The 26,585-nt window shown below is 32.7% G+C and overlaps 4 protein-coding genes across 9 annotated transcripts; 2 read left to right on the top strand and 2 right to left on the bottom strand.

The window, feature by feature from the left end:
• Positions 1-3,579: 3,579 nt before the first annotated feature.
• LOC149900589 (mitochondrial amidoxime-reducing component 1-like) lies at positions 3,580-6,520 on the top strand. 2 transcript variants are annotated; one of them, XM_090112160.1, is made up of 8 exons: positions 3,580-3,714; positions 4,366-4,591; positions 4,669-4,813; positions 4,903-4,997; positions 5,508-5,616; positions 5,692-5,897; positions 5,981-6,055; positions 6,210-6,520. In XM_090112160.1, the coding sequence occupies exons 1-8, from the start codon at positions 3,675-3,677 to the stop codon at positions 6,337-6,339; spliced, it is 1,026 nt and encodes a 341-aa protein (XP_089968286.1). In that variant the 5' UTR covers positions 3,580-3,674; the 3' UTR covers positions 6,340-6,520. The 2 variants fall into 2 exon arrangements, with proteins under 2 accessions (XP_089968286.1, XP_089968287.1); XM_090112161.1 differs by lacking the exon at positions 3,580-3,714 and adding an exon at positions 3,837-4,015.
• Positions 6,521-6,553: 33 nt separating this feature from the next.
• On the bottom strand, positions 6,554-17,242 carry PolA2 (DNA polymerase alpha subunit B). Of its 5 annotated transcripts, none has more exons than XM_090112154.1 (12): positions 17,090-17,242; positions 16,704-16,938; positions 16,446-16,491; positions 15,126-15,199; positions 14,002-14,169; positions 13,485-13,608; positions 10,315-10,439; positions 9,672-9,820; positions 9,150-9,384; positions 8,858-9,061; positions 8,046-8,229; positions 6,554-6,706 (listed from the first exon to the last, which is right to left on the bottom strand). In XM_090112154.1, exons 1-12 carry the CDS (start codon positions 17,163-17,165, stop codon positions 6,572-6,574), a joined length of 1,755 nt encoding a protein of 584 aa, XP_089968280.1. In that variant the 5' UTR covers positions 17,166-17,242; the 3' UTR covers positions 6,554-6,571. The 5 variants fall into 5 exon arrangements, with proteins under 5 accessions (XP_089968280.1, XP_089968285.1, XP_089968282.1 ...); XM_090112159.1 differs by having other exon boundaries at positions 16,446-16,486; positions 16,704-16,811; positions 17,090-17,224; XM_090112156.1 differs by having other exon boundaries at positions 16,704-16,890; positions 17,090-17,220.
• Positions 17,243-19,947: 2,705 nt separating this feature from the next.
• On the top strand, positions 19,948-21,598 carry LOC149900587 (cytochrome c oxidase subunit 7A2-like, mitochondrial). Its single transcript, XM_090112177.1, has 3 exons — positions 19,948-20,118; positions 20,670-20,768; positions 21,282-21,598. The coding sequence occupies exons 1-3, from the start codon at positions 20,101-20,103 to the stop codon at positions 21,432-21,434; spliced, it is 270 nt and encodes an 89-aa protein (XP_089968303.1). The 5' UTR covers positions 19,948-20,100; the 3' UTR covers positions 21,435-21,598.
• A 3,744-nt stretch (positions 21,599-25,342) lies between these two features.
• Positions 25,343-26,387, bottom strand: Trs33 (trafficking protein particle complex subunit Trs33). The gene is made up of 3 exons (XM_090112531.1): positions 26,098-26,387; positions 25,760-26,023; positions 25,343-25,546 (listed from the first exon to the last, which is right to left on the bottom strand). Exons 1-3 carry the CDS (start codon positions 26,179-26,181, stop codon positions 25,421-25,423), a joined length of 474 nt encoding a protein of 157 aa, XP_089968657.1. The 5' UTR covers positions 26,182-26,387; the 3' UTR covers positions 25,343-25,420.
• Positions 26,388-26,585: the final 198 nt, after the last annotated feature.

Raw genomic sequence — 26,585 nt, 5'->3', positions numbered from 1 at the left:
TTTGACTTTCATTGACGAACGGAAAATAAATAACTGTCGTACAAATTTATATTTAAATCCTAAAGCGCGTCACATACGGTGAAGATACTATCGTGTTACAAAATTTCGGGTCATATGTAACAGGATGACGGTTCTACAGGGGTCTTACGCAATGATGAAAGAAAAATGATGGTCAGAACTCAGAACGCTGATACCGGATACCTTAAGATACTATAACGTTTTATATTAGAGAATCTTAACATAAAATATTATAGTATCTTCACCGTGTGTGACGCGCTTAGAATTTGGACAGCGATACTATTAGAAACGTGCCTCCTCGTGTTCCCTTCGTCAAATGCTCAGAATTCACAACCACGCAGCCGTTTACTTCCTGAAAAATAACTTCACTTATTTTTCAGGAAGTAAACGGCTGCGTGGTTGTGAATTCTGAGCATTTGACGAAGGGAATAGGAGGAGGCACGTTTCTAAAAGTCAATTTCGAAAACGAATTTATCTAGATAATTCTGGAATTATCGGAACGGAATTATTTTTAATTATAATATATAAAAGTCGTTTTCGAAATTATAGTATTAAAAATATACCTTCTATTTAAATAAATGCTACAAATAATCAGTAGTTTTCTTATACAATAGGTATTTGAAAATATTTAGAACTATATAAATGAAATATTTCGATAACAGTTTAAATAACTAAATATGAACAACTAATATGTACATGGTAATAGAAGAGACCTTTATACACACCTTTATAATATGTTCTAAATAGTTAAACAGATAATAAGGGTCAGTTTCACAACTCGACGATAATGTGGCCTACTTAACACTTTTTGACTCATGTTATATTAGTTAATACGTATAGGCTATCGCTCGCATACTCGCTCGCTCGAAAAACCCGCATAGTTCTCGTTCTCGTGGGATTTTCAAGATAAAACCTATAACCTATCCTTACCAATTTTCATCCAAATCGGCTCAGTGGTGAGTCGTGAAAAAGAGACAGACAGATAGAATAGAGTTACCTTTTTTATTATTCACTAGAAATGCCCTGCGGTTTCACCCGCATAGATAGCGATATCGTGACAGTGAAAAGTCTACTATAGGTTTAATTTTTAATCACATGAAAATCACCTTTACCCCGACCCGCACTACGCCTGCTCATTGTATATCCAATTTTTTTCATTTAACAAGTATTTTGCTGGTATTGAAACAGTCTATAATAAAACATCATTTAATGGGATAAGGATTAATATATGTGTATGGATAACATGATTTGATTACTGTCGGCACTTCTATTTACTTTGAAAATGTAAAAAAGTTGTTGTAGTAACATAAATAAATAAATAAATAAAAATACATAGTTACTTTATACACAGAGAATGAGGTTCACAGAGAGACAATAAAAAACAGTAGTAACATAACTACTGAAGATGGACATAATATGGTATCGCGGACTTTCTTGTAGATATTGATCCATTCTATAATACCGTAGAACCTTTTTTTGCACGCCTCATAAGCGAAGCGTTGAGGTGGGTACTACTGTCACTTCGCGCAAAACATCTGATTTTTCAAACTTAAAATGTCTTTATGTATCATACATTGCACTTGTAAGATAATACATACACACACATATTAAGAAAAAACACTATTTTTAACGTTCATGATATTTTTCTTATTTAAACTAGTTAAAAAACAGTTTAAAAAAGTTCTGTCTTGGACGTCCGTGTGTCTGTATGTGCGGATCCTTTTTCTTGTTAACACGATAGCGACCGAAATACTTTACTAATCGAGTCTTTTTTTTTTCTCTTACGCTTGAGTATGCTCAGGAATACCTAGAACCCTTTCATTTTTCAGGATCTGATTCGATGTGGTTTAATTGTTATTAAATAAACAAAAATAATAATTAATAAATATTTATTAAAAAAAAATTATGAGGCGTGCACTTTTGGATTTTCCAAATTATTTTGTTCTATCTTCAATAGATTCCGCTGCGCACGCAATGACAGAAGTTTTATTGAGGAATTTTTTACACCTTGGGTTACATTATTGGTAAGGATCTCTAATTTTTTTGAAAATGCAATATAGCCTTTGTTGCTCAGTAAAGATGCAGCTTTCTAATGGTGAAAGAATTTAAATCGGTCCAGTAGTTTATGCGTGAATACCATACATACATACATACATACATAATTACAAACCTTTCCTCTTATTTGGTATAGAATTAGAAAGGTAGGTAAACATTTTGCCGCCGTTTCACCTGATTGCAAGTGACTACGCGTCCTAAGATGGAGCATGTTTACCTAGAAAGTGCCTTTTCACATTTAAATTTATTAAAAGAAAATTTTTATAAAAATTTTAGAATTTAGATGAAAATTTTAGTAACATTCCTTAGAATTTAGATATTCGAGAAAAGACGAAGAAGTAAGAATTAGTAGACTCTTACTTTGATACACAAATTTCACCTAAACCATCAATCAATTTCTCGAAAAATGATTTATAAGTTTCAGCCATTGAATTATCTTGATGATCTGCATCCTAAAACGGTCCTGTCACTATAACAACCTGTGGTCTGAGGGTGTTTATATGTCGTTATGTACTATATTATACTGATAGACCTCTAGACGGCTCTTAATCCATACTAGGTATTTGATGTTGTGTATGGACCAGCTGCAATTACTAGTGATAATGTATCTGAAATCATTTATTTAAATATTTTATTAGATTTACATATTTTTATATTGACTAACCAATGAATAAATTAAATAAATATAGCTTGCCTAACATACATAATATAGCCTGTGTGTTAAATTACGTAACCTTTTGCTGGTGAAATAATTTTAAAAGACCATTAATAAACAAGGCTAGAGTAACAGGAAAAAGAGTTTATTCATGTGAATACAAATTTGTTAAGAAAATTTAATGCAAACCTTCCTTCATGTGTTGTAACTTGTAATCCTTCTATAGGCCGATTAACAAGAGCTGGAAGTTCCAGCTGTAATTGTGTGGACGGACCAGCCTGGAACGTCCACACAATTACACATTGCACATGTGTAGTGTCAGAGAATACGCGCGCGGTGTGACGGCATTCTGCATACGCATCATGAAAAGTCTGCCCGTCTCTCTCACGCGCAGGGTGCGCCTATGAGGGTGAAGGGGGACAATTATTGTTTTTATTAGGGTGATGTAATTTTAACAGACGATACTACCAAGAGCGTTTCCACATTAACCGATCCGATATCGGATATCGGAAACAATTTGCCCTTTCACATTATCCGTTAAAAATTAAAATCATTCCAATATCATCATGAGTGTTGCCAGAAATTTTGAGAGAAAACTAAACAAAATTGCCATAACGTGTATTTTTTATTAAAAAGGTATGATTAAAAAAAATCAACTGATAGATCGTAGTTGTACATACAGTAAAAATAACTACATTAAAAAAAACCGACTTCAAAAACGGAAAAGTAAAATATAAAAAAAGATTCGATATTATTAATTACTGCACATTATATTTTATATGTGCTATTATCGGATATCGGACGCCGATAGCCGACATCCGATATCAGATCGGATAATTTGAAAACGCGACGAGATACTTCGCGGCACGCGGGGTTGTAAAAGGAACGGCATAGAGCATATTGCGCGCAGCGCGCTCGGCGCTCCCTTGCACTTACTAGGGGCCTTATGGGCAGCCATAAATATTATTTATTTCAGCAAAAACACGGTAGGTAACAAAACAAATTCTATTGATGTTTAGTTTTATTATCTTAAATTAACAAAAGTCAAAAGCCATTTATGTATATCGATTATCGAACCGCCCGCGCCGCAGCCGCATGCGGATGCGAATGTTGATTGTTGGTGTCGTCCCTAATTTACACAAACAATTCCAATTTCCAGTTAATCAGTACCTTGCGTGATTTACACTGATAACAGTCTTGAAGTGAAGAGGCGTTTATTAGAGCAACGTATTATGTTAGTTTATCCTATATTGAAATAAAATAAATAATAAATAATGTCTTATAAAGGTGAGAAAAATCTCAGATATTGATAATGTTACAATTTACTTAAATTAGAAAAGTTTAAATGACAGTGGGTTGTGTACCTACCCCATTTACTAGGTATTTCTAATTTGAGGCAAAATGATTAAATATTAATTTAGGTTCTTTCCAGAACAGTCTGGATTTTATAATTCCAATTTAGTTTATATTATTTTTTAGGTTAATTTCAAATGATGTAACTGTATGTAACGATTACGTTTTTGATGTTTACAATTTTTAATTGGAATATGTTTTATTTTATTGTTGCTTTAGGTAGCTTTATGTACATACATAATATTTACACTAATGGTGTACCTATTTTTATATTATTTCCTCAGGTTCCTACACAACAGCTGCGATTGCTTCTGTCGGAGTTATCGGCGGTGCCTACGCTGCTTACCATATCTACAATAAGTTACAGAGAACTAAGTTGCCGGAGGAATGGAGACAAGTCGGTACTTTAAAAAACCTATACATCTATCCGATCAAGTCTTGTGGTGAAATAGTCTTAAATTCACTAGAATGCACTTTATTAGGATTGAGAAGTGGATGGCTGCGGGACAGGTAAATTTAAAACTTAAGTAAATAATCTTTGGCTGGCAAAACAAACAACACTTCTTTATTTTTACTTGTGTTTTCAGAGTCCTTATGATAGTGGACAGCAAATATAATTTCGTGACTGCTAGAGTTTACCCTGATTTGCTTCATGTAGAACCTACAGTTAACAACTCTGTTCTTACTATGAAGCATCGTGAAATGGGAACTTTGTCAGTGAATTTGGCTGAGGTAGATAATCTTTAGGATTTTTTAAATGCCTTATATTTATTCTTGTATGGTGAAAAGTATTAGTACGTGTAATTTTCTGAAATTTATAGGTGACTGCTTTACAATCTCCTAAAACCGCAACTGTGTGGTCTGCGCCAGTGCCCGTTTATGATTGTGGAGATGAAGCTGCCGAATGGTTTTCAAAGTATGTATGACTAGTGTGCCGCGTAGTTTCACCCGCGGCTAAAGCAAACATAAGTAATTCAATATCAAATGAAAATTCAAGCACATTTAAGACTATATTACTCCCAAGTAGCATCAAAATTCGTTCATTGTTTTTGTGTGAGACTAACTAACATACACTTAAACATTCTTACAAAATATATTCGTGTTTCTGAAGTAAGACACTCAATTATATATGCCGAACTGGTATATACTTATATTATAAAGCTTAAGAGTTTGTTTGTTTGTTTGAACGCGCTAATCTCGGAAACTACTGGTCCGATTTGAAAATTTCTTTCGGTGATAGATAACCCATTTATCGAGGAAGGTTTAAGGATATATCATCACACTACGACCAACAGGAGTGGAGCCACGGGGGTGAAAGCGCGCGGAGCAGCTAGTAGACTATGAAGCAAAAAAATAAAACACTCCATATTTGACTAATTCTGTTTACCTATATACTTACAATTATTGTAAATTAATCATTTTCCAGACTATTGGATAAGCCTCCTGCAACCATGAGACTGGTATATTATGCGTCGCAAAATTGCCGAACTGGTAAATTTCACAACAAACTGTACAAATTCGGCAAAAATGATACGGTATGAAAGTTTTTTTATGTAAAGTACGTAATAGTTTTTTACATTATAATGTTTTTGACTTAAATTATATTTTAGGGAGCCTTTACTGATGAGGTTTCGTTCAATTTAATTAACGAAGCTTCTGTTGACGAATTAAATACAAGGTTGACCGACTGCGTAGCGACCCATAAACACTTTAGACCAAACTTCGTAGTAGACGGCGCCCAACCTTATGATGAGGACAATTGGAAATTTGTGAAGATAGGTGAAAATATTTTCGAAGTCATTAAACCATGCACCAGGTAAGCAACATTTATAGCTTTTCCTTAATCCATGAATTGATTTTTACCATATTATTAATTATTAACTATTTAATGTTCCGTAGATGCATAATGACCACGATCGACCCAGAAACAGGATTGCGTCACTCAAGAGCTGAGCCAGTGCAAACATTAAAGACGTAATAATTTTTTTACTTTTTATTGGACACTACGCAACAGCAATATCTATTGCATGTATTATCTAATTTACTAATCTTAAATTATCGAAGAAATTACAAGATTAATTTATAAAAAGAAAATTTAAAAGCGTCTTTTTCATAATTTTATTTACAGCTATCGTCAGATAGAAGACCCGGTGCTTCGGAAGAGTGAGAAAAACTCTCCCCGCTTGGGATTAAGTATGGCCCTGCGTTCCCCACCAGGCGGCCGTGTTTCATTGAACGATCCCGTTTACGTCGCATAAAATTTATCATTCCATTTTACAATATGCTTTGTATATCGTTCAAAGATTTTTATTTTGTTAATCTTTTTTAAATGTTTATTTTGGGTTATATAAGCTTCAAGCTTAATGGTAAGACTGTATTCAAAAATCAAAATAAGGTCGGTTCACGTAATGTATAAAAATAAAATCATATGTTAACCAATTTGACTTTCATTGACGAAAAGAAAATTCATAATGTCGTACAAATTTATATTTAAATCCTAAGAATTTGGACAGCGATACTTTTAGCAAGGTCATTGTCATCGGATATTATCATTCGTGCAAACGTGCCTCCTCCTGTTCCCTTCGTCAAATGCTCAGGATTCACAACCACGCAGCCGTTTACTTCCTGAAAAATAACTTCACGGTTACTGGAATTATCTAGAAAAATTCGTTTTCGAAATTGGTATTAAAAATAATACCTTCTATTTAAACAAATGCTACAAATAATCAGTAGTTTTCTTATATTTGAAAATATTTAGAACTTTATAAATGAAATATTTCGATAACAGTTTCTAAATGTGAACAATGTCTGTCCACTATAGAATTGCCTTTTGACAGCTCGACAGGTGATACCAGAAGTGATGTCCAAAAGATTATCGATTGTGATACCATTCCGATTATAAATTCAAAATATTATCATAAATCGAATCAGGTACGTAAATAATAATTACAACGTAAACGTAAAATAAGATGTTATAATAAGACCACATATCGATGCATTTTATGTTAAAACTAAACTAATATTTTATTATTTATTGGTTTCTATCTTAAAATTTGGTTGTCTTTATGTTTAAATTACATAACATAATAGAATAAATTTTCTGTATCGGATATATTTTACAGAGTATTTCTATCGATTATTATAATTTACCGAACCATCATTGAATAATTATTCTGTGTAGACATCACTAAGTGGGCGGGGACTGTCCATGAACTACAATATTACTTGTATGACATTTTAACCTAAACAATACAATCCTTCATAAGCGTGAAGCTGTCAAAAAACAAATACATAATATAATGGACAGAGTATAATACATAGTAATAGAAGAGACCTATAAATGTTCTAAACAGATAATAAAGGTCAGTTTCACAACTCGACGATGATGCTACTAAACTACTACTACTACCACTACTTAACACTTTTTGACCCATGTTATATTAGTTATTACGTATACGCTATAGTATACGTAATAACTAATATACGCTCGCGTACTCAAAGAAAAACCAGCATAGTTATCGTTCCCGTGGGATTTCCGACATAAAACCTTTTCTATGTCCTTACCAATTTTCATCAAAATCGGCTCAGTGGTTGAGTCGTGAAAAAGAGACAGACAGATAGAGTTACCTTTATGTTATTATTCATAGATAGACAAACATTTTGCCGCCGTTTCACCTGATCGCAAGTGAAAACGCGTCCTAAGATGGAGCATGTTTACTTAAAAGTGTTTTTTCACATTTAAATTTATTAAGAATATAGAGGATAGCTGGAAAAATTGAATTTGGTAGTTTCATTCCTTAGAATTTAGATGTTCGAGAAAAGGTGAAGAAGCATTTATATTATTTTAGACTCACGTCTATTTGACCATTATTTAAACATACCTATCAGCTAAACACATCCAAAAACTGACTTTACATTTAGATAACATATTATGTTATGAAACAGGCTATAAATCTGAACGCACCTTAACAAAATATCTAAAATTGGAGGGTAGTACGACAACGTGTGGTGTGCAGGGTAGTTGAGCGTGGGCCGCCCATAGAGACGCGTCTACCGGGTGCGATGCGGGCGGCGGCCATAGCGGGTAGAAAGACTGCTGCGTTAGTATGTGGCTCGCTAGCCGCGCTAACTTATCCCCACCTGTACCTCTGGTGATAAATAAGAGCCAAATAAATAAATAAATCTTTATTTGCTCAAATGTGGTTCACAAGTTAAAAAATACAGCACATTCGCCAGTTATACTGGCATGCAAACATAATTTCACAGCTCCGCATAATCAGAAAAAAAAAACTATTTTATTACATAAACATTAGGTACTTACATATTATTATAGTTAAGTTCAAATACTTATTTATAATAAAATATAATATAATATATAAGTAAAATGAAAGAATATATAAAAATTATCGTCGATCAGGATTTTCTGTTATAAAAGCTATATAAAGATGATAATTAATGAGTTTCTAAAACAAACAGCATCATGAACAGAGACAATAAATAGTTAGCTTATTAACAAATTGTAATAACTCAGGCCCCGGAATCAGAGACAAAATAGAAAATCTATTGTGTTGTGGATCAATCGGGCCGTTCGGGGCTCAATGGGTTAAATAAATATAATAATTAATTTGTGATTATTTAGAGCTAGTCAGGTAAAGGATATTATAATATTGCAAATTTATTAACAAAAATTAATTTACATTTCACTGAGCAGAAAAATGTCATGAAATGAAACTCAAAAAGCTTGCTGTTAAAATATTAAATACAAAGGCAACTTACAAAGATATTTCCTCCTGACTAATATGCATAAGCACATCAGTACCAGTAACTCCAACCATCACACCATTAATATTTAAGGTACATGGATCTGGTATAAAATGTATGTTTGTATGTTTCTTCCGCACTGAATATGGTGGGGTTGGATAGATGTTAACATGAAATGCGTCCTTTAAACTTGATGCTATGTATATTTTTGTATGAGGGCTGAAATTGTTTCCAAAATTATACTCTTGAAGTGTACATATTCAATATATGATACATACTAATTAAAAAAAAATTTATAAACATTTACCTCGATACACAAATTTCACCTAAACTATCAATCAATTTCTCGAAAAACGATTTATAAGTTTCAGCCATTGAATTATCTTTTACATTAGCATGTTCTGCATCCAAGAACGGTCCTGTCATTATAACAACTTGTGGTCTGTGTGTGTTTATGTATGTTATTAGATCTTTTAACGGCTCATAACCCATACTATTTGATGTTGTGTATGGACCAGCTGCAATTACTAGTGATAATGTATCTGAAATTAATTATTTAAATATTTTACTAGTTGGTTGTGCTATATTTACCTTACGTATCTTTAGTTTCATAATAGATCAATCATCAATTAGTTTCAAATTTTTAGAGGATTTGATGAAAAAAATATCAATAGGTAGCGAAAAGTGTAAAACTGGTTTGAAGTGTTTTGAATTTCATCCATTTGAAACTGTTTCTTTCTATCATTGGGATTTCTGTGATGCTTAGGAGAAAATAATTAGGATCTTGTTCATTATGAGAATATCCAAAGTTACAAGACTGTGTCCTTACCTTTTAATATATTCATGAGATCTGCTTTCCGATCAGGCATAGGCCTGGCGCCATCGTGAAACACTTCGTGTGCAATAAACTTATCACCACGTGGGTTTATCCCACGCATGACAACGACTTGGCCAGGGAATAAGGAATACTGCTTTAGGCTAGAGTAATAGGAAGAAAATTATATAAATATCCATACAAAATTGTAATAAATAGAATAAATTTATAGCAAAGCTTTCTTTATTTGTTGTAATTCTTTTAGTTTAGGATATATAATTTTTGAGAATCAATATAAATATGATAAGAAATTTGTGGAGGATAACAATGTATGCTTCACCTGTGTTTTTATGTAACCAACTCCTTTGGATTCGATTTTAAACCACTTTAAATGGACAGATATAATTCAAACTTTGAACATTTATCAATAATTAAAACTTTGAACATTTATCAAGGATTATTGACAATTCAATAATTTCATGTGTTTAAGCGTGCTCCTTATAACTATAGTAATTATTTTTATGTACATTACCAGGTGATCACAGTTCAAAATATGTTAGGTATGCAAGTATTTAAAACATCAATAATTACAGTATTTTATACAAAATAAATATCACAGGGTACAAGTATCAATAAAACCTTTTCCCCATGAACTTACTTATCCATGTCAACTGTAACATAGTTACTGAGTGAGTTCTCCCAAGTGCCTTGTAATAGAACACTTTTAGCGTTAAGTCTAGCGTCGGCGTCACATTCAATCCTTCCCGCTACAAACACCTCTGTCTGTAAATATAATTTTAGATGTACATGTACTTTGTGGTCAGGGCCGTCTTAGACACTGCCGGGGCCCTTGGGCACACAAGAATTGGGGGCCCTTTGAAACATAAAGAAATCAAACTATAATAGGTATACAAATTTTTTTACTTCTGACCAATCTTGTATTATAATAATGGTCTTTTGAGGAAACTTTTTTTCCTTATTCTTATATATAAAAATGAATCGCAAAATGTGTTGGTAAGCGCATAACTCGAGAACGGCTGAACCGATTCCGATAATTCTTTTTTTATTATATTCCTTGAAGTACGAGGATGGTTCTTACGCAGAGAAAACGTAAATATGTGCCACGGGCGAAGCCGGGGCGGACCGCTAGTTTTTTATATAATTCATTTGAAACGCTGTAATGACGATTCAAAGTTGACTTATTTATTGAATGATTGATCGATCGATCAATCGATCAATCAATAATCGATCAATCGATATATCGATCGATCAATCGATCAATCAATCAATAATAGATCAATCAATAATCGATCAATCAATAATCGATCAATCAATAATCGATCAATCGATAAATCCATCGATCAATCAATCGATCAATCGATTATTCAATCAATCAATCGATCAATCGATATATCGATCGATCAATCGATCAATCATTCAATAATCGATCAATCAATAATTGATCAATCGATATATCGATCAATCGATCAATTATTCATTCAATCAATCAATCGATCAATCAATCGATCAATCGATCATTCAATCAATCAATCAAACGATCAATCGATCGATCAATCATTCAATCAATTCTATCAATCAATCGATCATTCAATCAATCAATCGATCAATCATGCGATCAATCAATCAATCAATCGATCGATCAATCAATCAATCAATAATCGATCAATCGATCAATTAATAATCGATCAATCGATCAATCAATAATTGATCAATCGATCAATCAATAATCGATCAATAGATAAATCGATCGATCAATCGATAAATCGATCGATCAATCGATCATTCAATCAATCGATCGATCGATTTTTGCGATTTAATTGTTTTAAATATATTTATTGAATAACTACTAGATAAGTAGGTAATAGCTTGGAAAACTCTTTTCAATCAGGACATCCTTTATATCAGTTTACAACCTATTCTATGACCTACGGAATATATACCCTTTAAAATTTAAAAAATAAATCGATCCTTATCCGATTATTTCATTATATTATAGAACTTTATAATATTAAAGTAAATAAATTGTTTACAATATTAAATAGTGAATGGATATGAATGTGATTGTTGCAATTTCACGCAAAATCTACACAGTCGTTTTGAATAAAATTTGCTATGCAGATTGATTGTAAGTAAATAACCATTGGCCGTAAATATTAATTATGTAATACATATTATCATCTTCTATCTATACTTTCTATAATAATATTATAAAGCTGAAGAGTTTGTTTGAACGCGCTAATCTCAGGTCCCATATGAAAAAATAGCCCATTTATCGAGGCTGCTATAGGCTACAGGTGCGCGATGATATTATCATCGCGCTATGACTAACAGGAGCGGAGCCACGCGGGTGAAACCGCGGGGCGCAGCTAGTATTATTATAAGATATAACGATTTATAAACTCATCATGGGATGAGTTCTTAGAAAATGGTAGGAAGCTACTACATCTTAGGAAAATAATGTATTGTCTTTTGTATGGATAATTAATTTATGATCTACAATTTGGGTAAAAGTGGTTATATGCATGGACGTATAAAAAAAGACGGACGCCGTATTACGAACAAACAACGTGAAGCCACCATAGTAAGCTAGCGATCGTGTAAAGACAATAAACACGCACACACTCTCACCATAGTAAGCTAGTCGGCCGCCATTACGTCGTGAACTACCGACTAATTAACTGCGTCACTGTTTCACAAAAAATATTTAAAATGCCGTCTTGCGTGGTTAAATGGTGTCGCAACAGTACAATTTTAAATAACAAAACACGAGGGATTACATTCCATAGGGAAGCAAGTTATTTCTTTTATGTTTTAATGCCAAAATTATTACGGCAAAATTTATAGAAAAAGATACAGCCGCCATTGTCAACAAGACAGCTGTTGCCATGGCAACATGGCACACACACATGGATTTTTCGCCGCCATTACTAGGCTTCACTCAATGTTTAGGCGATATACCGTCCGTCTTTTTTTATACGTCCATGGTTATATGATAAAACTTACCGTTTCGGTAAAAATCACGAAAAACCTAATATTATCTATTGACTTTTTGGATTTTTTTTTCCTAGTAACAGAAGGATAGGAAATTTTAATATATTTTTGAAGTGAAACTTCTTTAGGTGCGTTTAGAGTAAAAATATTCATAATTCCCAAAATAATTCAAGTAAAAATATATTATATTACGTAAGTAAATAAATAATTCGAGTAAATGTCTGATAAGTTAATTATAATGGTGTTCGCGTTCGAATAAATCTGAAAATGATCTGACGTTCTGGGCTCTGGCAACGAGAAAAGTGTATTGCTTTTTAATAAAATATTTTGAGATTTATGTGAGAAAAATTGTCAGTCCTACATCTCCTCCAGGGGGGCCCCCAGACGATGGGGGGCCCTGGGCACTGGCCCCCTGTGCCCCTATGGTAAAGACGGTAATGTTTGTGGTGTTATTTCTTCTTAAGTCCCAGCTATACAAAATACTACCTGAATGTTATCATTATTATTACATCAATTCAACTAGTAGTGTTCACATGCATAATCATAAAATAAAATATGTAACTGTTTATAGGAATAACTGTAACTAACAGAATAATCACTGGAACGGCTGGACCGATTTTGACGGGACTTTCACTAACAGATAGCCAATGTAATATGGAAAAACTTAGGCTCCTTGAGGATTAAAACGAAAAACTCAATAACGCGGGTAAATCTTCTTCGTGTTACCTACATCTATAGCAGGTTAGTTAAGTTGCTTTTGTTTTTCATTCTATTATAACGGGTAAATTATTTACTAGCGTATAAATCAATTCCTACCTGTGTCTTTTGTGTGACTGAAGTAGTTTCTGACAATCCATTCTTCTTCATAATACATTGTGAGATATATCTTATATGATTATCAAACGTACTTGCTTTTTCATGGAGAAACTCAAATCCAAACCTACAATTAAAACATTAATCTCCTTACATTATACAATGTTGTGTTTTTTTTATTATTCATTGTTTTACACCGTTAATAAATAAAAATAAAAAAATATAAGAAAAGATTATAACATTTGGCATTTGTGTTATTTGATTCTCAAACTCAAACATTTATTTATACAATTAGGCTTCTTCTAGAAGCACTTTTGAATCGTCATAAAATCATATTATTAACATTTACCACCGATTCTGAAAGCAGTATCTATGGAGAAGAACCGGCAAGAAGCATAGTTGCTCTTTTTATATACATATATTCAATAATTATTGAAATTTTCCTGTAACTACGTACTTTGTCATCAATTATTTTCTTGTAGGTGAATGTTAACAATAATCATGTTTACAGTATACTCACATAGCTTTGCTATACAACTCTCCATCGTCATTACCAACTTGCGTAATGTTAAGGTCCGTTAAATTCAAATCATTAGACTTATCTATCTTTTGCAAGAGTGAGTCCTGTCCATATGAGTGTACAACGGACCCTTGATTGGTTCTCGACGTATATTTAACCGAACTACCCCTAATAAGTATAAGAAAGTATATCATTAGTTTAACAACAGCTTATATATAGTAATGTGTGTAAGTAAAGTATGTTATACAACATCAATATACAAGAATTATAACTATTATATATTAATTTGTACTTTAATTTCTCAAGGTAGATGTTTTTTAAATATCGATGATCAAGACTCCTAGACTGATGACCACTTGGGAGTCTTGATGATACATATATTTGTGAGTTGATTCAAATGTTTTGTCAGGAGTTTTGATAAATATGGTTTGTAATTATATCTATTTAAGTATTTACCATGGTATTAGCTTAGTCAAAGAATACTTTTAGCTTCATTCATACTTATAACAATTAACATAAACATTACAAATACATATATACAGAAGCCATATATGCTTTGAAGGTCAATAAATTTACATTACCTAATACCTCACAGACTAATTACTAATGATTTACCACATTTTCAATTGATTATTATTATATTATTATGATGTAAGTAAATTGTCATAACTTATAGATGCAAGATATGTTAAAAAATTAATTCTTTGTATAATAAATTTTCCATCCACCTACATGGTACCATATATGGAAATAGGTTGTTTCATTCACATGTAAATAGTTGTTTTAATTCTATTTTAGGTATCCTATAATAATACTAGCTTTCCGCCAGCTGCTTCGCTTGCATTGTCAAAGAAACATACACTTAGTTCCCGATCCCGTGGAATTTCCGGGATGAAACCTATCCTGTGTCCTTCTTCAGGTCTCAACCTATCTCTAGTCTAAATCCATGCAGTACTTATTGAGTTTAGACCGGATATACATACAGACAAATACAAAAATACCAAAGACTATATTTTTGAAGATTTTTGGCTTTGGTATCACTCCTCTTAAAAAAATATTTAATGTACAGTTTTGACTTTCCTACAATTTTATTATATGTATAGATATTGCTATAGGTAACTCACACTGTTGGAGAATATGTTGCTGGACATATTTCATTTTGTTGTATCGAGACTTGCTCCTTTTCAACTTTTATCCTCTGTAAATTTTATTTGAAACAATTAGAAGAAAATAATTTAAATTCTGTCTGAGAAAAGATAAAAGGATTTACAGTATAGATAGACTACTCAAGTCATGAAAATTTTATGTACAGTACAAAACTAAGTACATTTAAGGTAAAAAATCAAATAACAATCTTTATAGGTTATTTATTTAGGTCAATGAACTTGAGAGTCAAGCACTTAAGTTTATAAGAATTGGTCACACAGTCAATTCTTGTATGTCTTGTTTTAATGTGAAGGTAGCATTAGCTACTATTAAGTATTCTGTGGTGAAGGTACCATAAATGAAATTGCAAAATTTTAGGACATAAAAGTCTCAAATATAATAAATATGTTATGAAAAGCATCATTGGAATTTTCAAATCAAAATATTTCTTTATCCTGCAATGCTGTATTCACACAAACCAATATTTTATCTGCAGAAAGGAAAACTGGTAATACTATAAATACTATTCTGTCAATGTCATTTTGATATTTGGAATAACTTACTTTCAGAAAGTCTCAGGAATTTTTATTACTCTATGAATACTGAATAGTATCCATGTAATTAAGATTTATATCTGGGATTGACATTAAAATGTTTCTTCTTAATAATATTGTTATTAATTGTTACATTTTTAATATACTTACAATTGAAATAAATTTTACTATAAATCTAAAACTCTAAATTTTTCTACACTATCTCTATAATATTACCCCATATTTGCAACTTTTAAAAAGTTTCTTAGACATAGAATGAGTTGATGGCTGCAGACGAGTATGGATCTAGTCATGATGTCTATTACATGAACCAGAAGCAAACTCGCCCACAAATATCATCAAGTCAACTGAATAAATATGTCACAAGATTTCTGCTGCGAAACAAATAGCTATTATTTTTTTCTAGTATCCTATTTACAAATTAAGATATACATAGTACATCATAATGGAATATTTTAACCTTTTTTCAAGTGTACATAATAATGGCATAAATGGCTTGCATGTCCCAGTTTACTGTCTAATACATTAACTTACCCATTATTATAATAAAATTTCTTCTTATTGAGGTTATCTCTGTTAGCAATCAATGAGTGTAGATCTAGTCACAGAATAAAACTGTGGCACTAGATTTATACCCATGTTTTGCCAACAGAATTTTCTTCCAAATAACAGTAGAACCTAGAAAATTTACATAAATATACAAACAAACAAGTTAAGTAGTATTTAAATAAAATAAATTCATACCTTTGGTGTTGTTGTCATGTAATTCGAGAGTACTTCATTCTCTGATCTAAATATTAAGGAAAAAAATTGAGACAAATGCATATACATGAGATTTGTTTACTGAATAATTTCAATATTTATAGGTATTAGCCTGATAAAAAAAAAATATCTTAGCAAGTCATCAATTATTGTACAAACGTATTCATTTAAATCTTGCGTTACTTATTAACTGATTCAAATTATTGCGCAAACAATAGAACACGTGGATAAAAAGGATACTGCGCTGAAGCGGCTGCGCTGTAGATAGGTAAACTTGCGCCGGTACCTGATCTTGCGGTTTCGTTGGCAAGAACATGAATCTTACTTGCGTTGTTCTTAGAGAATTCTCTGGTTTCAAGTAAATTTAAGTTATCAATACTGGGCGCAGCTCCGTTTAAATTGGTTAAACTAAATGCCATCCATTGTTCTATAAAAGTTTCAGGGTCTACGTTGTACTCTTCACATAAACTTACGCCTATAAAGACATGAACGAAAGAACAACCTTGAACACTAATTTTTGAGCATTGAAGTTTTACTGACAACAACTAAGTTTTTACAGAATATAAGTTTTCCAAACTTTGTATACATGTACAAGACTTTAATGGGCAACTAATAAGTTTACTCACATTTCCGTAAAACATCTTTTTGCACTTCTATACCTAAAAACTGAAATTGCTCAGTCACCAATTCTTCGGTAGCCATTTTCTGAGATATTGAAACAACGAAGCGAATGAAGGCAGCATGAAGTAAAAGAGCGCCAATCAAAAAGTGTGCGTCAGAAAGTTTTGCTTTACCATAGACTAACCGAAAGTGAACGTTGAAAGATGACATTTCGTATTCAATAATTTAAATTTAGCTTATGGCTATTTGAATTATTCTGTGGAATTATTGATTAAACTCTGTGATTAAACTGTATTGTATTTATAAACCTGAATAGAGTGAATAATTGTGGAAAAATTAGCTATGTAATCGAATAAAATATTTAAGAATTTGGGTACGTTATTTTTTTTTTTGTAACTCAATCGATTGTTTAAGTTAATTTAGTTTATTATCATGTAATAGCAGTTAGGTACCGCAAGGATATAGTTAATTACATTAACTTATTAGCTGTTATTTAGTATTCCACGTCCAACTCTGTGGAGTTGGACATACTATGGAGATTTCTTGAGATGTGCGAGTCGACTGTAGAGCGCTTGGATCAACATCCTGTATATCATTTATAAAATATTTGAATTTAGTAATATACCAAACAAAATCTAAACTCAGAATCAATATGATAGGCTGGTACGTTAAAAATATAAGTTTTAATCATTGAGATAATATTAATATGGAGCAGACACCACGAACAAAAACTGTGCGCCAAGGGCGGCGGCGCGGGGCGCGCGAATGACGGCTAGACAGTCATAGATTATGCGATGTCACTGACTCACCGCTATAGAGGCGACACTTTGTTTCATTCTGTCTATTTTATTGGGTGCCACTCCTTACATGCACGTTGACTTGAAATTTTCTTTGTACTTACTTAATATTTATTTTAGATATAAACTGACTTTACTACGCGGGGCTAACAATATCTGCCCCCCTAGTCAAGTGGCTTTCTGTTAGCGTAGCGTTTAATAGAATAGACTACGAATGTATGAGATTGACGTAACCTGTAGATAAACGTATACACTTGACTAGGGGGGCTGGCATATAATATAGGATGAGGAGGTTCAGTCAGGGCTATGGGAAGTTTCATTCCTTACAAATTGAGCCTTTTTTAGAAAAAAAAAATAAAAGCCGTGTAAAAATTGTGTTTATTTATATTTAGTTCATCATCCTCAGAACATGTTCAAAATAAATATAATAATAATAATGTTAGTGATGGCTAAAATAATATTTTATTTGTTATACAAATCCGTAAAATATTATTATTATTACTAACATCAATACAAGGAACAGCAGACTTCTTTAGAAAACGCCTTCCCGCTTTTGTGGTATATTTATCCTCATCGCGAAAATGCAATGAACAGACGCAAGTTCTATCGGATGGTAACCAGGTTTCTTCACTGCGGTTGTTTTGGACAAATTTTACCCATTTTTCCCTTTCTTCACGGCCCAGACATGGAAACCTTGAATAGAAAAAATATTAATCTCTGAACTAGCGGTCCGCCCCGGCTTCGCCCGTGGTACATATTTCGCAATAAAAAGTATATATAGTAAGCCTATGTTTTTTCTCAGGGTCTAAAGATTGTCTGTGCCAAATTTCATCAAAATCGGTCCGATAGTTTATGAGCCTATTCATTACAATCAAACAAACAAACAAAGTTTTCCTCTTTATAATATTAGTGCAGATAAATAAATAATAATTCAATTATACGTTCAAGTCAGTAGCTTATACAATATCAATTAAAATTGATTAAAATCAATTAACAAAAAAAAAAAATTGGTGATTAAGTAATTGATTTTCATATTTAATGATTTCACCTTTTTTCAATTAACAACCAGTCTATGCTTTTCTAAATATGTAAAATTATTATTTTATACTATAAAAATATACGCCAGCAAATATTACCTACTAACAACACTTATTTCATGCCCAATGTCATATCTTAAATTTTTAATCTATGACAAATGACGCAAAATGTCGCCCGCCAAAAATTTTGTTCTAACTAAGTTTTAAAAATTATTATCTAGTTACTTACTGATTGAAAAGTTATTCCTTTGCACTTTTCCGTATTATTTGTGCAATATCGTAACACACACGTAGGCATATTTGATGCGTTTCACTTTAAAACAAATAAAAAATGAGCGTGACGTTCGCGCCAATGAGCGAGCAAGCGACTGAGTGGCGTGAGTGCAGTTACGCCAGATGACGTATGTTGAGCGGAACATAAGTGGTGTGGGCGGTATCGTCTCCATATTAATATTATCTCAATGGTTTTAATAAAAATGGTTTAAAAACATTTTAAAAACGCTCTTCACAGTCAAGGCACGATAAGAAAAATAAACATACTGTATTAAACTTTTTTGACCGTAAGTATAAAGTATATACCAGTATATACCTACAGAGAATATTATGCTTTATACTTTCTAGTAATAATTTCTCTAATTTCTATATAAATAAGATGTTTCACTCCTGTTTCACTTTAGTCTTTAACACTCTCGCTTCATGCTCGCTTCCAACCATCTAAATACAAAATTATTTCACCCTATACCTATATGTGCACGCAAGGGCAAAGTAGACGTAAGACGGAGACTGGAGAGCCCGCGTCGGACTTCCCACAACGTACACACAAACTCAAACATTTGTTTACAGTGTAAACAAATGTAGAATAAGTCTAATGTGTAAACTTATTCTACAAGCACTTTTGAATAGGTAGATAGTCATAAACTCATAACATTGTTTTACCACGTTTTACCATTTACCACCGGTTTTTTTAAACATTAAATTTACGTTCTGGAAACCAATAACCATTTCAAGGATTAACGGTGTTCATACTAACAGCCTGTATATTGTTGTTTGCACCAAAAAAGGTTCGTCATTTATGTTGACATCCTATATTCTAAACTTGGCATGTAATAATTTTTATAGACAATTTATTTATTGTTTTTTTTTCTTGTAATTTCATAAAGTGTATGAGGGATATATTTAACAATGTTGCAATTGGCTAAAGTAAGTACCCATGTCTTATTTATTCTTAATATACTGAGTTATATTTTCTTCGAAATTTTGTCCTTTTTATTTGCATACAAGCTGCGACCGGAAGTTTTACCTGTATAATATTGCTCCGGTCTTAGGTTCCGCTTCTATTGGTCTTAGCGTGATGATATATTGAACCGACCCTTATTTAATATCCATGCAAAATTTGAAGTAAATCCAAGCAGCACTTATTTAGTTTATTTAGCCCGGACATACATACCTACAGACAAACAAACAAAAAATTATATTTTTAATGTTTAAAAAAATTATATTTTTTGTTTGTTTGTTGATAGAAGATCACGCCAAGATCACGCCCAAGTATTCTTTTAAAAAAATATTCGATGTTTTGAGACTTTCCAACGATTAATTAAATGAATTAGATTCATTAGTTTTCAAATTTCCCCGGCGGCGCGGTGCTTTTTTAACTTCAACGGAAACTGATTGAAAAAAAAATCAAATAGGTAAGTACATACCTAAATTTTCAATTTAACACAATAAATATCCTTATTTATTTTATGTTCTAGAATTTAGTGCGTCGCAATTTACGAAATGTCATGTTAACACCTCGATTGCATCAATCTTCAAGTCTTGTAAAGCTGAAAAAATTGCAAGCAGATTTTCAGGTTTTCATTTTTGTACCTATTTAAGATTGTGGATATTCTGACGCTTAAAAATCGTTATGGGTAGTGGGGTAAAGTACGATTCAAACTTAATTGCGGCTCGGAATATCATACCACAGATCACTATATATTAGTCAGAGAATCATACGATCCGATGCGCAGAAAACAATTTTAGATATGTATAAGCGGGACGTGAAGGGACCTGTGCCACAGATATGATACTGGCATAAGCTGAGGGCATAAGATACTGCCTTTGCGCACCCGCACAGCGCACTCGCACCTGCACCAACTAATACTTAATCTGTGCCTGGCGCCTGTTCCTAACTTCCGAACCGCCAAAAGTTTGAATCGAACTGTAGCAGCAGCAGTTTATAAGGTGGGGAGAACTTAAATAATAAAATTGATACATATTACATACCATACCCAATATAATAGTTGTAAGTAATACATATTTCTAGTATCTTTTATCTTTGAGTTAACTACGTTATATTCACGTTGCGCATAATAATTTTCCAGTGCGAAGATGGGCAGCCCATTTGGTTGAAAAGGGGTTTCTCTGACCGTGTTCTGTATATAAGCACCATAGTCGCAAGTTACTTGGGTATTATCATGACCCTTGGAGCTGTTTATGAAAATGCGAAACCAGAATCATGGAAACAGAAGGAATAGAATCTCAATAGTTCTACTCGTATACCTATTTCAAGAGACAATCTACCTACACTGTTTCTTTTCGTGCAGTTGATTAATTGATAATTAATTAAAACAACAACTTTTTAATATTTTAAATGTTTAAATTCTTTGTTGTTAAAATAATACACGATTTATGTACCTTAGATAGTGACTTTTATTTCGTAGGTCAACGGACCATAACCAGAAGTTGTGAAGTTGGATAAGAGTATTAAATTTATTCCCATTGAACTATTATTATTACTACGTATAACTCAATGTTTATTATAGACTACAGGCCCATGTTGAAAAAATTATGGGTCATTTGACCCACCACCTGACCTATCTAGAATGATATAAGAGCATAAAATAATAAGATTCAGCACTATGACGTCACTCGTAAGCTGTCCACCTGAGTGCAGATGAGAATTCGAAAGTTCAGGTAGAGGTTTTCTCCTCTTGTCTCCATGATTTTTGTACGGCGTTGCGGAATAATGGCTTAAAAGCAGTATAGAAATAGTATGACACAGATGCCATACAAAAATGGTGGTCCACAAAGTCGGAATTTATTTTTATTTTTCGACAGTTGCCGGGGTAAATTTGATCATTTGATTTTGTACGGCATCTGTGGCATCTGTGGCATCTGTGTGTGTCCCATACCCTTAGGCCTTCGCCACACTTGACGGAAATTCCTTCCTCTGGAAGCTCCTTGTACTGTCCAACTTTCACATTGCCACAATTTTATGATATAAAAATAGTGAGGCTAGGGTTTATGTAGGCTACCTTTAAACATGGTGAAACATCTCATTAGAATTTCCTTTGACTATGTAGATACAGTCAAGGCACAGAATACATAATATTAGCTAAACGCTACAGAAGGGACACTCTCTGCCTCCCGCCAAAATTAATAATATAATAATAATATATTTTTATTTCCAGATATTTATCCATATTTGTGTTAGTATACATTAATCTTACAAACTATGTTAGTAATACATAAAATTATAAAATTAAAATTCCATACAAATTAAAATCATACAATTAAAAAACAAGATTAAAACCATTAAAAATTATCCAAATTATCCATTATCATAATTATATTGCATAAGATGTAAATTTGCCCACCGCTTAAGGAATGGACCGTCTACTTTCTCAATTAATGTCTTCAGAATACCATTGGAACTCTCACGCATTCTCCTCATAGACCGGGAGATACTGACAGAAAATTTCGAGTCATTTGTAACAGGATGGCGGTTCTACAGGGGTCTTAGTACGCAATGACAAAAAGAAAAACGATGGTGTGAACGCTGGTACCGGCGGCTTAGTCGCGTGGGCGTTAGTCGAACTTGTCGGAAAAATAGCGAAGTCAAACGATTTGTAACACAAAAATTTTAGAATTTACCGATAGCCCATAAAAAAGAAGTAGGCGGTAGTGTCATGCCATACTTTTCCGGTGTGACTTACAGCCCGCCATACCGACGCGAATGTGTTGATTAAAAAAAAACAATTCAACCATTTGTACCAGGCTAACTTTTGCACAGGTAACCATCGTCGTGCAGCCATTTACGAAAATCGCCATGCCATACTTTTCGGACGATTCCAAATGGTCGCCATACCGCCGAAAATCTGCAAATTTTTTTTTTGCCGAACCATTTGTAACACCCTAAATTTTTTTTTCAACAACTCCTGAATGATTATAAATAGAAGTGTGATAATGCCATACCTGTGGGAGGTGGCGAATGTGTATAAGATTTTTTTTTATTGTATGATTTTATTCGTATTTTGAACGATTTATAACAGTATGGCATTAATCTTTCCTATAAGTTTGAGGTTCAACAAATATAAATACAAAATTTCAAAGATCTAGGTGGTAGAAATCTTCACTTCTATAAATTAATAATAAATTTATTTATGAAGTATGGCAGCACTTTTTCCCCCTACTAGAAGTATGGCAAATATAATTATGGTCACATTTTATCAAATACTCTCCAAAAATCCAAATGCAATACTGGTACAAAAAGTTTGGCGAAAAAAAAAATTTTTGCAGATTTTCGGCGGTATGGCGACCATTTGGAATCGTCCGAAAAGTATGGTATGGTGATTTTCGTAAATGGCTACACGACGATGGTTACCTGTGCAAAAGTTAGCTTGGTACAAATGGTTGAATTGTTTTTTTTAAAATCAACACATTTGCGTCGGTATGGCGGGCTGTAAGTCACACCGGAAAAGTATGACATGACACTACCGCCTACTTCTTTTTTATGGGCTATCGGTAAATTCTAAATTTTTTGTGTTACAAATCGTTTGACTTTCGCTATTTTTACGACGAGTTCGACTAACGCCCACGCGACTAAGCCGCCGGTACCAGTGTTCACACCATCGTTTTTCTTTTTGTCATTGCGTACTAAGACCCCTGTAGAACCGCCATCCTGTTACAAATGACTCGAAATTTTGTGTCAGTATCTCCCGGTCTATCATCATAGATGCTGCTCTTTTTCTCATTATCGCGTAAAAATCGTCGGTCTGGCAATTTGCAAACATCTGAGACGCGCTACAGAAGCGCGGAAGCCCCAACAGTACTCTGAAGCCATTATTATATTGTACACGTAGGACATTGTAAGCCCGCCGCGTAAAAGATAGCCATAGACTGCAAGTATAAAATGTTTGACAGTACGCCTTAAATAAAGTAATTTTAACCTGCGGAGAACAACGAGCAAATTTCCGTGCAAGCATATTGCAGCGGACTGCCAATGCCCTACGCTCCCTCTCAATATCTTGTATATCATTCATATCTTCTGTCACAATATGCCCTAGATATTTAAACTCTCCTACTTGTTTAAGAGGACTGCCATTAATATACACAGGTGGTATGTCATGTACAGGGACTCCCTTACTTTTAAACACAAGAAGTTCGCATTTTTTTACATTATATACTAGACCATGAGAAGCTGCATATGACTCACAAATTTTAATGAGCTGCCTGAGAGCACTAATTGATGGACTCAGCAAGACCATATCATCCGCGTAACTAAGATTATTTATAGTTAGTCCATCGATAGAACACCCGATACCAGTCTTGCTGAGTTCATCAATCAGCTGGTTCACATATATGTTAAAAAGAACATGAATTAAACACTTACCTCACCTCGCACGATCAGTCTAAAAATGATCCACATTTTTCTACAAGGACGATAAGCAACGAAGATTGACAACATTAATCAAATTGACTTAAAGTAATTTTATTATTTTGGATTTGTGATTATCGTTTTTCGTAGAAAATGGTTAATATTGTGCTGTTTACCGATGTATTTCATCAGAAAAACGCGAATTTTTTTTTACGCTAGTCACAAATGTGCCAACCACAAAACGTTAACACACACATTTGCAGTCTCTACAGTGTGACTGTCAAAACAATAATTTTGTATGGAGTGTCCGGGGTGTGGTCAAGGGTAACAGCAAGTTTACTAATATTTTTGATAGTGGTTGGTAATCCAGATAATTGTGGAACTGTGTAATCAAAATCCAAATACAGTAGAACGCAGATTATCCGAATTGCCAATTTATATCCGAATGGGCCCTAAGCATAATATTAAAAATTAAAACCAAGTAATTTTGTAATTTTTGTTCTGTTTTGATGTAACAAGTTGGAATTCATTGGAGACCAGACATCTTCAATGGTTATTGTTGAAAGCTAGAGGCAAGACACTACTTAATAAAGTTACAAATTTCGCTTAATAAAGTTTAAAATACATATTATGTGTGATACTTCGTTTTTCCATTACGTCCAGTTATCCAAAATTTAATTATCCAAATTGACCCCGGACCCAATTAATTCGAAAAATCGGTGTTCTACTGAAATCAAGTTTCTACTGTAAATTAAATAAAGTATATCATCAATGCAAATAACACTATTGCGTATGATAAATATTTATTGAAATAAAATATGATAATATATATTACATATAATATAATAGATGCATTGAATGTATTTAGGTTCTCTGCACATGAATATGGAATTTACATGAAGGCATAGTTTGAACTTCGGCTGTCACCACACTGTTAATGCAAAGATTTGCAAGTCCTCCCCTTAAAAGTCCACATGTATATGCCACATACTGAAAAGTTAAATATAACATTACTTGTATTTTCTTCAGAATCTAAAATAATTACAATGCTATAAAGTTATTATAATATAAAACTACTATTATTATACTTTTCAAAACATAGGTAAATCTTAATTTTTCACAAGTTTGATTCTACCAATGAATCTTAATCAAGCAAAAATTAAATATAAGTCATTTATAAGATTAATAATAAAATATTCTTACTCTTGGAGCATATTCCAAGTATTGGTGACCATTAGAAAAGTTTGTTAAAAATCGGAATGCATTATCTTGTAACACATATACACCCTGGTGATTTGTGCGTAAATTATCTATCTGCTTTTTGTATATACATGTCCAAAAATCTGTGCATATAAATTTCATAGTATCTAGTTCATCCTTGAATCTCGGCCATTCTCTTGTTAATCGTTCCATAATTTTATAACCAGCTGCAAAACCTATATACTCCACTACTGATAGATCAGTTTCCTATAAGCAAACATTCATAATATTATCTAAGAGTTCAAATCACATACAATAAATTTTTATCGAACACAACAAACCTTATTACTAGTATCTTTTGTTTGTTCAAGTGCATAATTAATTATTTCAGAATGCAATAACTCGAAAACGATATCATCTGCCATCGTATTATGTAGAATTTCTAATAAAACAATATTGTTCGTAATTAAAAATTATAAAATAGAATGCAGTTAGCTTTCTACGAGTATTAAATTAAAACGTTCAAACAAATAAATTTATATTTTATTTGTTATTTGCTAATCTTTTCCTATTATTTAGATATCAATATTATCGCTTTTGTCAACAATTTTACTATTAATTTGTCAGTGTCATTTTGTCAATTCACCCTTTTTTTTAAATGATTTATTCATAACCATGGATACAAGTCCTTATTTGTCATGTCAACAGAACTGGGGATTTCAGCAGTCTATTACAAATTAACCGAAATCTTTTTCCAATGCAATCAACTTTTTGTTAGGATGATGCAACAAATTGCTTTTTAAACAAGTCATTTCTAGAAACGTAAAAT

Source organism: Colias eurytheme, chromosome 18 (genome assembly GCF_061535395.1).
Source record: "Colias eurytheme isolate Ceu_HAF_F1 chromosome 18, ilColEury1 Martin Lab GWU primary, whole genome shotgun sequence".
In the NCBI taxonomy this organism is placed as follows: domain Eukaryota; kingdom Metazoa; phylum Arthropoda; class Insecta; order Lepidoptera; family Pieridae; genus Colias; species Colias eurytheme.
This window is presented reverse-complemented; position numbering and strand designations above follow the sequence as displayed.